The following is a 15,142-nucleotide window of genomic DNA, read 5'->3' as shown; positions in this document are numbered from 1 at the left end:
TTTTCACATCAATGGGATATATTTCATCCTAGTTTATTCATCACACAAAGCAATCTTCAATGTAACTATTTACTTCAATGATCTGATTGGACTAGTAGTACCAGAACACTATACATTTGTGTATTTCCAGTGTTTTTTGAGAGTCAGGTCTTCATTGTGAACACAGATAGTGAATTTCAACCAGGATACCAATCTAACAAATGTCTGCTCTGTGAGTGAGGATTAAATCAATGTCCTAAAAAATAAACCACTGCTGTTTCCTACATGTAAATGTGGCTCAGAGAGATAATGATTCTAAAAGGCATCTACTGTCCTTCTCTAATTGCTCTGTGAATGCCTTGCAGTTTTTGTTGTTTACAATGTATTTTAAGATTAGACTGTCCTCATATTATAGGTAACAATCCTTCATTTTCCCTGGTGTCTGCAGCATAAGAGCATAGCTGATCCACTTCAAGTTTTTATTATTGGTTAATTCTTGATACATTTGTATTAATCTATAAAGGAAGATACAGTCTAAGCACAAGCAAATATTATACAATAGTTGCACAAGTTTACTTTTCATTTTTAAGTATTATACTTGTATGTAAATTAGATATAGCCCTCAGCTCCTGACAAGTTGCATTAGGGCCCTTGGTGTCACAGAGGTTGGGCACCTCTGGTATAGACTCTTTGAGACAGATTTTTCACTGACTTATAGCTAGTGGAGTACCATTGACTTTGTGTGTTTATGCCAGGTGTAAATCAGAATAGAATTTGGCCTCAGTAATGTGCATGCATAGGGACTTAGGTCCCAATTCAGCCATTCATCTCTACTAAGCAAAGCAGTTAAGTATGTATTTGTGTTTTGTAGATAGGTTGGACTTAAGCACATGCCTAAACACTTTGCTGAACTGGGGCTTTAGTGTTTTTATACCGTATCTTTTTCTGAAAACAGGGCTACCTCCTACTATGGGGGTATTGTCCTTTCATATACACCTCTACCTCGATATAACGTTGTCCTCAGGAGCCAAAAAATCTTACCGCATTATAGGTGAAACCGCGTTATATTGAACTTGCTTTGATCCACCGGAGTGCGCAGCCCTGCCCCCTTGGAGCACTGCTTTACCGCGTTATATCCGAATTCGTGTTATATCGGGTCGCGTTATATCGAGGTAGCGGTGTATTTAGGAAAAAGGAAATATTGATTGTATTTTTTTCAGCACTGGAACAGATTTTACCTTAAATTAAGTCAATGAAGTCGCACATTTGTAGCTGGAGGCAAATGTTGGCTGAATGTGTTTTCCCTTCAAGAGATCTATTATAACTTCTACTTTTGTTTTTGTGATTGTAAAGGTTAAGATGACAGGCAGTTCATATAATGAGGATGGAAGTTCCAGTGATAGCCGTTTGAAGGTTCTTCTCAGTGAGTAATCTATCTGCAAAGCAATTAGAATACTACTAACACTATCAAGCTGTGGAATTTGCTGTGTGGATTTTTTTCTGCTGTATTCATGATGTGATTTCACATGACTGAATTTTGTTTGCACTTGATCCTGTATATTACTGAGTTGTGTACAAGGAAGAATCTGTTCTGCATGCCCTTGGATTTATTTATTTAAATGTTGAAAGAATTGTAAAAACGGTAAAAAAAAAGTCGCAGACAGAACCCTTGCTTTTTGCGACATCTGTATAAAAGTTGGAGTTATTTTCCACTGAAACATATCACCTTGGGGGAGGATGTGATCTTAGTTTGATTTAAATCATGAAATGGCAACATGATTTGGATTCAACAAGAACAGATATTAAATTTCACCATAAACAAATACTGAAACTGAGTCTAAACTTTTTTTGTTTCGTTCTTTTTCACGTTTTTCCACTGCTTGACCTGGGCTGGGAAGTATAAATATAAAACTACTGAGAATGGGTTTGGGGTTTTTTTTTTGGGGGGGGGGGTGGATGAGGCGGGAATGACAGGAGGAGATACTTCCAGTCCAACTGCAACCAGTAAGTACTAAAAATCTTGTTCTAATGAGATTTCTTGATTAAAGAGATTCAACTGTGTTTTGATAAACTTTCGATAAACACTCAAACATTTGGGTGCTTATCGGAACTGAGCTTTGGTATATTTTGAAATTTGCTCAACTTTGGTTTAAATACGGTTGTCAGTTACATTTGGCTCAAATACTCAGTTCAGCCCTAATGTCCTTTTCTTCTAATAGGCTGGTCTGATATTTTTCTAGATCCTTGTAGGAACTTCCACTGTAAAAGAGGCAAGGTCTGCCAAGCAGATGAACAAGAAAAACTTAGTTGTGTTTGCCAAGATCCGGCTGCTTGCCCTCCAACTAATGATCATGAGCATGTAAGTATTCCATGGAGTACACAAGCACAGAAAGAACTAACTGCAGCACTTGCCTGATACCCCATTCCTCTGACATTAATTAGTGCAATTCTAGGGAGCTTGTGAATAGTTCCCAATTATTTTAATAATCATATATCCAAAGGGCAGAATTCACCCAAAATATTCTTGATTGCTATTTGATGGGATTTAGAACTATCAATACACTACTTGAATAAAAAATAAATTACAATTGCTCAGCAATAACTCTACAGCTACTCCAAGAATAAAATTAAAAGTTACATTTGCCTCTGTGAGGTTTTAGCATGTGCAAACACATACACAGGGTTATGTATTTTGGACACTATTTAGTTATGTTTCCAACAGAGTTGCTATGGGGTTCCTACATGGATGCCTAAAGTTAGGCACCCAAATCCATATTTTGATGCCTAAATAAAAGGGATGGTTTTCAGAAGTTCCCAGCACCCTTTTCCTTTGAGCACTCACACATCAATGGCCATGTGTTTTATTTGCTGGTCATTAATATTCATATGATCTGACAGTGTTATTGACGAGATTTTTTTTTGCTATCTAGGTTTGTGGCACTGATAATAAAACCTACGATGGCACATGTCAGCTCTTTGGTACTAAGTGTAAACTTGAAGGGACAAAAATGGGACACCAGCTGCATTTGGACTATATGGGATACTGCAAATGTAAGGCTCTATTTAAGTATATAATTTACCTATATATACAGGGCCCATCATCTTAGTATCTAGACATTGGACATAGGCTCTTGTCCTACATCCTTCTTTTGTATCAGTGACCAGTTAGAAATAAGCTCAGAACCCTAGACAGGTCCATTTTCTATAATAAGCTGCACAAAAGCCCTGGCAACCAGGGCCAGTGCAACCTATTAGGCGACCTAGGGCACTAGGATTTGGGGAGTGGCATTTTCTTCGGCAGCGACCGCGGCAGCCGGATCTTTGGCCACCCTAGTCATCGCCGGCATTTAGGCGGAGGGAGCTGGGGCAGGGAGGGCCGTCTGCAGAAAGTAAGGGGGGGGCACGCAGGGGAACTCCCCGCCCCGGCTCACCTCTGCTCCGCCTCCTCCCCTGAGCACGCCGCCCCGCTTTGCTTCTCTCCCTCCCAGGCTTGCAGCGCCAAACACCTGATTGGCGCCACAAGCCTGGGAGACGGGAGAAGTGGAGCAGCAACGGCATGCTCGGGGAGGAGGCGGAGCAGAGGGGAGCTGGGGTGGGGAGGGGAGTTGCCATGGGGGGAGCGCCTCAGGGTGGGGGGGGATGGGGAGCTGCCGCAGGGCTCGGGGAGGGGGCAGAGCAGAGGTGAGTTGGGGTGGCGAGCTGCCGCACGGCTCCCCAGGCCAGGGGGGGGGAGCTGCCACGGGAGGGGCACTTCAGGGCGGGGGGGGAGCTGCCGCAGGGCTCGGGGAGGAGGGAGGGCGCAAGGTGGAAGTTTTGCCTAGGGTGCAAAACATCCTTGCACCGGCCCTGTTGGCTACCTTTGTGGTTCAAGCACTTTTCTACCTGCAATATGCCTTGGGCCCTCCTCCATTCCAGTTACCATCTCTGGCTCTCTTTCTGTCTATCTAAGGTGCTTACATGGCCTTCATTACTATAATATCTGAGCACCTCACAGTCATTAATGTATTTATCCTCACAACTACCCCTGTGTGGTAGAGAAGAATTATCATTCCCATTTTACAGATGGGAACCTAAGGCACAAAGAGACTAAGGACTAGATTCACAAAGGAACGCAGGCATGGGCAGGCTGAACATCACCCCGCCAATCTTCTAAGTGCCTAGAAAAGCACTGGATTCACAAAGCCTAAATCAGGCACCTATACAATGAAAGGAGAGAGATTGGTGCCTTAGAATGGGATTCATAAAAGCCAGAACACTAGTCAACTCCATGCCTAAGCTAGCCAATGGGAGGTGCCAAGTCAAAGGAAGTTTGCTAAGCTCCGCCCCTCTCTCAGAGATAGGCATCCACATTTGGGCTTCAGGGAGGTGCCTCCATCTGCTTGGGATTCTCAGCTGTAAACCGTCTCTTGGTGCAAGGCATCTATGCTGCTTTAGTGAGGGGGAAGCCCCCCCTCTTAGCTTGTAGCCTGGGGTTAGGATACTCACCAAGGGGTGGGCAACTACTGGTGTATGCTCCCCATCCATCAGAGGGGGAGAAGGAATTTTATCTGGGATCTGCCACCGCTCAGGTGAGTGCCCCAGCCACTGGGCTCTGGGATACTCTGATGGGGGGCACCCTCATCTCTCCTGTGGAAGCTGTTCCAGTTTGGAGCAGGGGGACTGGATCCTGGATCTACCATGTGAGGGCTCTAACCACCAGGTACACAGTCATTCCCATTGCTATTTTTAGCCATTGCTAATTTAGCTAGATTAAAACTAGTGCTGGTGTGCCTACCCAAGCTGCAATCACACCTTCAACTGCAGTGTAGACATACCCTATGACCCCAATCATGTAAACACTATGTATATGCTCAATTTTAGACATAGGAGTAGTCCTCTGAATAGGTCCTATGAAGTCAATGGGACTTCTCATATGCTTAAAATTAAGCATTATGTTTAAGCATTTGCAGAATTAGGGCCAAAGACGGTAAGGGGCACATTTTTGCAAGTAAAAATACTTTTTGGTGCAATTCTGTGCTCATAATTATTTCTGATGGGAGTTTAATTCACACAGACAACTAAGCAACTGTCTTACATAGATAATCAGGGAACTGGGCATCCAAGTAACCTAAAGTGTGATTGTAAATAGCTGCAGCACAAAATTACAATGGCATTCCCAATTTTACATCACAAAAGCAGATGCCAATTTAAGGCTGAGCTGAACATTTGGTTTGTAAGACTCAGATTTTGCTTGGAGATGCTTGAATCTGGGGACTTAATGCACCTCTTGATAATGCGACTAGAATCCTTTGTGGTTTGAAACAGACATTCCTCCTTGCACGGACTATGAAGTGGATCAGTTCCCTCTCCGGATGAGAGACTGGCTCAAGAACATCCTCATGCAGCTCTATGAGCGTGATCTGGACAGGTCTGGATTTCTGTCTGACAAACAGAGGAGTAAAGTGAGTATCTGTTCTTATCAAATAAAACACAGCTGCAGCCATGTCACTTGAGCTGGGCAAATCATGTGTGACACGTAATTTACTTAATAAACATTGCCCCTTTTTTCTGTTAGTGAAATGTCCGCGAACAGTTTGGGATTTTTTGTGAATAATTCTTAGTCTGTGGATTGGTTGTGCGAAGTTCTTTGTGACTATTTAGTATATGAAATTTAGAATGTGAGCTGTATGTTTTCATTAGATACCCAGGTTACATGATACATTTCTCTTCCCCACCTAAATAACTGTAACTCTTCTAAACTGATTTTTGGTGCAAATTCTCACTTTTACAAGTTCAAAATCTGCTTTCCATGAATAATCCCCAATATTTGCCTCAATTTGCTCTTTCCAAAGAAATGCCTGCCATGATACTCAGAGAAAGTGAACACAAAAGAGTGGGCAAACACAATCAATGCAAAAGTTAATTTAAAATTGGATTGAATAATCATGGGAAATTGTTTGCGGAACTCATCCAGATCTATACACTAATAATCTACAATTAAACAAAACCAGTACTCATTAATGATATGTTTGAGAGCTCTGAAACTGCAAGGTGTGGTTGATATTCATTGTTCGTTAGAGAGGGAGAGAGCGATTTCAACTATCCTGTATAATTGTATTACTATTATTGTGGCATTCTCATATCACTGGAGGTTACAGAGGATTAGTATGGGGTAAGGATGTTATCCCAGTGGGTCTATTCCAGTTCTATTAATAATATCTTTGCACCATCTTCTGGCAGGTCAGCGATTTATGCGACAAGAGTTGGTGGCCAGAGTCTAGTTCCTCATGAATAGGGGTGATCATCATTAGAAGTGCCACCATAATTGGCAATCTTGCTGGCAGGCTGAACAGAGAAGCCAAGGACTGAGCTGGCGTGAACACTGAGCTACTTTCTAAGTGTTTGCTCCTGCAAGATGCTGAACATCTCTTGCAAGGTGCTGCTGAGCAAATGGGAGATACTCCGCACCTTGTAGGATTCAGCTCTAAAACCATGGAGACGGTGGCCAGATTCTCAAACGCGCTACTGCCACTTGGTGTTGCTCAGAAGGTGCAAAGTGGACAGACTCTGGCCTTAGCTAGTCAATGGAGGATTCCTGTTGCATAGGGGATACAACTTAATTGGCATACAACTGACAAGACTGGCAGAGCCCTCTCCTGTGCCAGCTGCCCCTTTCCCCAGCATAGTGGATTTGTCATGAGAGGAAAGTGAGTAGTCGGGTTTTAGCATTGCCGAGCTCTGCTATGCCTATTCACCACTAAGTTACAGATTTTATACAGGAGAGAAGTTAGATCAAGCCCCCAGTTGGGGCAGACTAGTGCAGGATTGAGGAGGCACAACCTGGTCCTTTCTCTCTTTTCCCTCTCCACCCACCTATCACAAACAGACAGACTGTAAAGCTGCCATAAATGAGTGGTCAAAGATGTTCTAGTACAGGGGAATCTTATGCCAGAGACTGAACCAACACCCAGCAGTCCCAGCATCAGGGTGACAGTAAAGTGACATACAGCCACTTTACTTCCCACAAACACCTGTATCCTGCATTGAGTACACATCATAGCTAGACCTGAAGATCAGGTGCTAGGATTTCAGGTGCAGCTCAGATAAGTATCCAAAGCTTATCTGAAATACCCATATTGCTTAGGTCTGAAGATATGTGCTGGTAAACATATAAGGACAGACTGTTTAGTGCAATTTCCAGCAGCTCAACTTCCAGCCACAAATACTGCAAAAGACAACTTTCTGGTGATATTTCAGTGAAGATAGAGGGGGTGTGGTGTGTGTGTGAATGAGGATGCGTGAACGGTATTTAGACTAGTCCTTCTGTCACGAAACAACAATCCACTCCTTTATTGGTGTAGGTCAAGAAAATCTACCAGAATGAAAAACGTCTGATGGCTGGAGATCATCCAGTTGAGCTTCTGTTACATGACTTTGAGAAGAACTATCATATGTATGTGTACCCAGTGCACTGGCAGTTTAGCCAGCTTGATCGGCACCCTGGCGACAGGTAGAAACTGTTTCTCTGCTCAGTTCTGATTCATTTTTTAGATCATGATTGTTCTACTTTACTATGTCTTTCAAAAAGTGCAACTATTCTCAATGGCATAAATACTGGGCCAGATCCTCTGCTAATGTAAATTGGCCACTCTATAGTAACTTCTGTGGAACTTGTAAATGGGATCCTTCACCTCACAGACTTCCTCTGTATGATACTTATCTGGTTTTACAAGGACATGGGATTTAGCTGCAACTACCTGCACAAATTTCATACTATATATATATAGCACCTTTAATTATAGGATTTCACAGAAAATATTAAGGGCCTAATCCTGGAAAAAAAGCACCAAACTCACCTGGGTTGGGTGTTAGTGAGACCATGAGAACAAGGGAGTAATCCATAGTGGTTAGTCACCAGTGATGTATTATTGGCTTATTTGTAGTTTTAAAGCTTATATGAACTGAATTTTCACAATATTAAAGATATACAAAATCCTTAAGAGCGTTAATATTGGACATGTTTCTTATTATCTCCTTGTAACCTTGACATTCTTCACTGACCCCGATGTCTTACCCCCAGAAACAGAGATCATATGCTACCTTTATTTCATTTCAGGTTATTGACGCACTCAGAGCTTGCTCCTTTGCGAGCTTCTCTAGTTCCCATGGAACACTGCATAACTCGTTTTTTCCAGGAGTGTGATGCTGACAGGAATAAGCATGTCTCTTTGAAGGAGTGGTGCCACTGTTTTGGAATTAAAGAAGGTAAAGTCATAAGGTTGAGAGGCAGGTGGGTAGGGAGAATTGCTTCCTTCCAGACTAGGCAGAGAGTATCTCCGTTCATACACAGAAGGTAAGACACTCTGGCCTGAACATCAAGTTAGCAGTGTTCTGAGGTGAATTAAATGGCTGTAGGGATGACAGAACCTCAGAAGGTGCAGCATTCTGGGTTGGTTCCAAAATCATGCTTAAGTTTTACATTAGGAATAATTTCCAATTTATTTTGCAGTGGGTGAAATATCTAATCATATACACAGCAACCTAGCTTGAGCCATGCATGCAAGATCAGAGCAGGAGCTCTATAGGTCTATATATAGACTATAGGTCAAAATCTTATTGATTTCCAGTTTGTAACTATATAAACAAGAGAATTTGGCCTTTAATGGTGCTGTTCAACCCCGTGCCCCACTCTTTAGATTCCAGTCCAATAGCAGAGACCTGCGGAGGAACTCTTGCTTTGGCATCTGTATTTTGGGTATCTGCAGTTGGTCGCAGTCAGGCTAAATATTGGATGCTCATGGCCTGATTCTCCAATCGTAATTCCTCTCCTGTTTTACACTGGTCCATTAACCTCCTGATTCACACTGATTTAAGTGAGAGGAGAATCAGACCTAGAATCAGAATCTGGTGCTCCATAACTGGCCTGCTAAACCCAGGGTTGTGAGTTCAATCCTTGAGGGGGCCACTTAGGGATCTGGGGCAAAAATCAGTACTTGGTCCTGCTAGTGAAGGCAGGGGGCTGGACTCGATGACCTTTCAAGGTCCCTTCCAGTTCTAGGAGATAAAATAAATAAATGGAGATATCCTATTTATAACACCCACATTTACAGCACAGCTCACTTTGCATATAATGTCTTGTTGGTATCTTCTTCATCCCCGTATAACTCTCTAGGAAATCTATCAGTGTTCAATCAAAAAACCTCCTTTTTTTGGACCCTGCCTATTTCCTCCTGCAATGGTATTGCACCCCATCCTTTTGAAACCATTGACAGTATGGTTACTGTTTCATGTCCCTTACCTACAGTTTGGTCTCACTCATCTTTTTTTATAGAAGAGTTTTCCAAAACACTATGGTGTTGTTTCTTTCTAAATAAGAATAAGGGGTTCAGCTGAGTTATGAATAAATGTGTTTTCCATTTAGAAGTGTTCAGAGACTGAGCCACCTAAGCGTCAGTATTAAAATACCGACAGCAGATGAAACTCAAAGATCTTTTTGGCCAGATTCCACATTAGACAGAGATAGGCAGCAGGATGCAAAGATAAGAAATAAAAAGAAACTGGAAACTTTGCCACCTCCTGCCTCCCCCTCAAAATATGGAGGGTCATTTTTTAAAAAAATACTAAAAGTAGCAGAGAGATGCAGATGTAAAAAAAACCCCAAACCTCTTTTCAGCAATAGAACTTGATTTTGCATAGGAGAATCATAGTCATCTTTTAAAACTTGTCACAGACAGGTCCCCAAACTCTTTGGGCCAGGTTCTCAGTTCCTGTTCAATGTACTTCGTGCTGCTCTAGAAAGCTGGAGGTTCCTCTGACATAGGGGACTCCCCATGTGAAATAAAGCCACCGTAGATGGTTCTATACTATCCCCCTTTCTATGCAAGGGACATTCCTGTCTATATCCTGGAATGGTGAGGGGAACGACTGGGTGCCTTGTACTCTGGCAATCCCCAAATGGTGGAATGGTCTCAGTCCTGCAGGTGTAATTTACTGTAGCCCTGAGAGTGCTGTAAGTTATGCAGGGACCATTTCGGTCCCACATCAGCCCTAGGACTGAGGGAGAAGGGTGGGGATGAAGGTACTATTACTAAAAGGAGTAATAGTCAATGGCATGTGCTGTTACTAATGGTTCTGTTTGTCCTTTGTGGGTTGGGGTGTTCTTAGTGATTTTGAAAAGGCAGGAGATGATTACTGAACAACAAACACATTGGGAATATATTACATAATGAGAAAGCCGCTTGACTAGAGAAGATATAGGATGGGTGGCACCTCAATTTGATATGAGCATCTGTGTTTGCATAGAGGTGTGAATAAAATAGGCCAGCATCTGAGCCCTCTAAAACTTTCTTTCTAAAGTGCTGACTAGCTCATAAACCATTCATGATACAGTCATGGGTCTTTCATATTAAAGGTTCAATCATGATGGTAACATTTTTTCCCTTCTTTTCTATTTCACAGAAGACACAGATGAAAACCTCCTGTTCTAAACCTAGCAGGATAGAGTTCCAGCATCCTGTCTGCATACCAGTCAAATCTGTGAAGCCATTGTATTTCCAAGACAGTGATCGATTAACACTTTTGAACAGAGAGTTTACATAAAGATTTTTGAAGATTGACAGGGTTACTCCAAAAGAAAACAAAAAAATAAAAATTCTAAATCAATTAACAGTAGCAGAATCTAAGAACTTCTCGCATGACATATCTAAACATTTGTTTCCTGCCTGGAGTTTAACAATCCATAATATCTCTCTGTACACAATAGAAAGAATTGTGCACATGATAGAATTGTTCAGAATACTGTTCTTCACGTTGACACATAGTGTGGATTGTGTTGTATACTGCAGAAAACTAGAAATAGGACAATTTTATTTTATTGTCTGTGTACTGTATTGCTAGTTTCTTAATATTCTAATAAAGAAAGCATGAAATAAAAGTGTATTTGAATTCATTATTTTTTTAAAACCTTGTTTAAAAGAATAGGCATCAGCACAAATGTTTAATGTACGTATTATTTTAAACTAATCATAAGGTGAGAAGACAAAATATAGCATGCATGATGTTTCAAGTGACCACTTTAAAAACGTCGTCACCATCACTTTAACTTCCATCCTTAGAAGTTCAGCACCCCCATAGGTGACCTGCCAGTTTGTGTCTGTACTGTACATTAACTCATGATATATTTTTCTTTGACCAAGGTTAATAAAGTAGCAACCCTTACAGGGTTTTTTATCCTCCCTCATAAATTTAATAACTATAAAAGCCATTAAAACATGGCCTGCCTATAAAACAAAAACACAACAAAGTATGGGGGTAATTCCTCTGTTTTGCCTGCAACCAGCAAAAATATTTATAAAAATAAATTAAGAAATAATCTGCCACCCAAAAAGGGGTAAAAAAAAAAAAAAAGTTCTTTGTCTTTCAAAAATTCAAAAAAAGCTGGTACCAGCTAAAAAGCAACCCAAAATACCATAAACCTACATCGCAACAAAAATTGTGTTTTGTCTTGTGTTTGTCTTATTGCTAGCATTGTTATATATTATATTACAAAAAAAATCCTACTGCATTAAGCAAAAAAAAAATTAATAAGCATTTTAACTATATTTACAAAAATTTACAATATTGCAAAAAGGCAAAAATCAAACATGCCAATCTGTTAACAAAAAAAATCCTCATGTAGCAAACACCATATTAAAAAAAATTGGTTTTAAAGCAAAAATTATAAATACTATAAACCTAAAGGTAATTAAAAATAAATTAAGTTCCTTGTCACTACTGCAAACTAGTCTCATGCACAAGCAGGCAAATACTACTATAAACTTAATACAAATAAATCTAAAAAACCTAAAAGCAACATAAAATATGTGGCAGTGGCTAAACACCACCTCCTAGCTGCTATAGAAACAAAAAATTAAATTAAAAAATAAAACTGCCTTAGCCATAAAATGTACTAAAATGCAAATTCTTAATTTAGCATCACTTTAAACACAAAATGTTTTGGGTAATATCTAAAAATGTTCCGGTATTAACGCATCTTTTAAAACAATAAAAACAATCCTTATTTAACACCTACAAATATAAATAAATGCAGTATGTTTCCAGCATAAATAAGCCTTATTTATTATTAGGTAAAATTTTTAATAATAATTACTCACCAACATGCTATAAAAAGAAAAATATTAAAAAGTAAGCCTGCTCCCAAAATTAGCCATAAAATCCTTTTGGCTACCCATGGTTATAAATTAATAAACTAAAAAAAAATTATTAAATACCCAAAAATGTACAAAATAAAGACCTCAAAAATGGGTGTGCTTGTCCCTATCTGTCACCACAAAACCATGTAGCAAAAATACCTCATTAAAAACACGTGTAAAACAAACTAAAAAATGTAACACATGTTTTATACAAACAATGTATGTGTGTTACATCCTAAAAAACAGTATTTTAAAAAAATACAAATATCAGCCAACCCCCAATAAATAAATGTAAATGTAATGCCCACGTATTATATATACTAGCAATCACATGTACTATTTACCAAAAATAAAAAAAGCACAAAGCACTATAACCACTGCCCTGGTTAATTTCTCTGTTACCCTTAGCCTAAATTAGCACAATCTAACTAATCACTTGTTATAAAAAAAAAAAAACAACTCAATTTTTACAACAAACAAAAAAATATTAAAAAGCGTGTCATTCAAATATTACATGCAAATAAAAACATGCTAAGATTGCTAACTCTAAAAAAAACTAACAGCCTATCACTTGTACGTTTTTACAGGCTGGTCCCCAACCTTTAAAAGCATATTGTCTATTATGTTCCATCCATTACTAATTGTGTTAATATTGTCCTGTGTTGGCTTGCTAAAAATGTGTTGTATGTGCTATTAAACAAAAAAAGTTTGTTAAATTACAACCACAAGCTCAAATTGTCTCTCAATACATTGCGATAAAATAATTGTATAAAATATGACCCACTCAAAAATTGTTATTGAGGGTCAAAAGTGGGACATATAGTAATAAAATTATATTTGTATTTTGTATAATTTATAATAAAATAATAATGTAGCCTGTATTAAATGTATTGGTGTATAATTTAATCATATCCTGCCAGCCACCCTTTTTAAATAGCAAAAAGGAATGGCCTAGTGGGCCATTTGGTAAAAATGCATCAGCCGGAATCTGTGTCTGGGCTGATTCAAGGCAGTAACAAACGTTTTAAGGTCACTATTTTATTGTAGATTTAGCATTTTAAAATAAATAAAAAGCTGCCATAATTGTTTTCTGGTGCAATGCAACAATGTTCCTGTTTAAAATGTTCTGTGTAAATTAATTCTGTTTTATATACATAAAAAAATATGCGTAAAAAAAAAAAGTATAAAAGCTATTGCTAAGCCAAATATACAAAAAAAACAAATGCAAGGGCACCAAAAGGCTGCAACACACCCTTATTAAAATGTCAAAAAAAGGCAAATTAACAACTCTAAAAATAAAACAAGCACCTATCAATAAAAAAAAATCTGTAATAAAAAATAAAAACAATTAAAAAAAACAAGCACACGTCAAACAACAATTAATTACAGCATAACGGTGCAAAACTCATTGGTCCCAATAAAAAAAAAATCACTATATAAACAGGGTGCCTTGCCATAAAACTTTGGGTTCGTCCTGCCAAGACTTCCTCAAAGCATCGTGTCACAACCAACAGAACCCGGCTCCTCCCTACCCGTGATCAACCTAGCTGGCCACTAGATTGATCTGGACTCTAAACTGGTCACTATAACATCGACTGGCGGAACAGTGTGGGGGCGGGGGTGGGCGGAGTGTAATTAAATACATATGCTAATTGTTGTATCTTCAATAAATGTGGCGTATTCCCTTTTCCCCTAAAATAAATCCTGTGTGCTTCTTATAAGTATATTACTTTTACACAGCACTTTGCCTATGCTATTCCCATGAAGAAGGATCCCTTCCATGGGACTCTTAGCTTGAAATTTCTTATAGAGGATATAATTTTCTGTCTGCATTTTTGTTTCTGTCTGACCACAGTACACCATTACTTGTCTGCTCTTTCCACTGCTATGAGTCACCTAACCAGCTTCAATGAATTAGAGGCATAGTTTGTTGACACTTTTATGAAATAATTATACATAAAGGATCTATCCTGCTCTCTATAGCAGCTAAATCCTCCTACCACCACCACTCCATCCCACACCAATCGCTATAACCCACACCTGGTGGAAGGGGGAGTTTTATAGAGGTTATGGGGAAGGAATCCTCCTGTAACCTTCCAGGTCACAGAGAGGTAGCACAAATAGCTTCATGGCCACTCTATAGCCCCAAAGGTGCAGAACAGAAAGAGGGCATTGTGACACAAAAATTGGGGGAGTGGTAAATAATGAAGAGAACAGGTCACTGATACAGAGTGAGCTGGATCGCTTGGTGAGCAGGGCGCAAGCAAACAATATGTGTTTTAATATGGCTAAATGTATACATCTAGGGAAACAGAATGTAGGTGATACTTAGGCCTGGTCCACACTAACCCCCCACTTTGAACTAAGGTACGCAAATTGGTTAAATCAGTTAATAACGTAGCTGAATCCGAAGTACCTTAGTTCCAACTTACTGCGGGTCCAGACGTGGCAGGCAGGCTCCCCCGTCAATGCCGCGTACTCCTCTCGCTGAGCTGGAGTACCGGCGTCGACGGCGAGCACTTCCGGGATCGATTTATTGCGTCTAGACAAGACGCGATAAATCGATCCCAGAAGATCGATTGCTTACTGCCGGACCCAGAGGTAAGTGTAGACTTACCCTTACAGGAGGGAGGAGTCTATCCCAGGAAACTGAAAAAAGATTTGGGGGTTGTGGTGGATAATCAGCTGAACATGGGCTTCCAGTGTGACACTGTAGCCAAAAGGGCTAATGCAATCCTTGGATGCATAGAAAGAGGAATCCCGAGTAAGAATAGAAATGTTATTTTACTTCTGTATTTGGCACTGGTGCAACCACTGCTGGAACACTGTGTCCAGTTCTAGTATCCACAACTCAAGAAGAATGTTGAAAAATTGGAAAGGGCTCAGAGACGAGCCACAAGAATGATTAAAGGGTTATAGTGATAGCCTCATGTAGCTCCATCTGTTTAGCTTAACAAAGAGAAGATTACGGGGTGACTTGATTACCATCTATA

General features: G+C 39.9%; 1 protein-coding gene across 2 annotated transcripts in view; it reads left to right on the top strand.

Moving 5' to 3' along the window:
* SPARCL1 (SPARC like 1) overlaps positions 1-10,822 on the top strand; it is a 28,186-nt gene extending 17,364 nt beyond the window's left edge. Inside the window, exons 6-12 of one of the 2 annotated variants that reach the window (XM_054031141.1) lie at positions 1,333-1,402; positions 2,199-2,338; positions 2,910-3,030; positions 5,284-5,420; positions 7,320-7,468; positions 8,075-8,223; positions 10,417-10,822. In XM_054031141.1, coding sequence (XP_053887116.1) covers positions 1,333-1,402; positions 2,199-2,338; positions 2,910-3,030; positions 5,284-5,420; positions 7,320-7,468; positions 8,075-8,223; positions 10,417-10,445 — 795 coding nt within the window. In that variant the 3' untranslated portion in view covers positions 10,446-10,822. The remainder of the gene's footprint in view (positions 1-1,332; positions 1,403-2,198; positions 2,339-2,909; positions 3,031-5,283; positions 5,421-7,319; positions 7,469-8,074; positions 8,224-10,416) is intronic. The other variant, XM_054031142.1, reaches the window with a different exon arrangement.
* Positions 10,823-15,142: the final 4,320 nt, after the last annotated feature.

This window comes from Malaclemys terrapin, chromosome 5 (assembly GCF_027887155.1).
Source record: "Malaclemys terrapin pileata isolate rMalTer1 chromosome 5, rMalTer1.hap1, whole genome shotgun sequence".
Taxonomy (NCBI): domain Eukaryota; kingdom Metazoa; phylum Chordata; order Testudines; family Emydidae; genus Malaclemys; species Malaclemys terrapin.
This window is presented reverse-complemented; position numbering and strand designations above follow the sequence as displayed.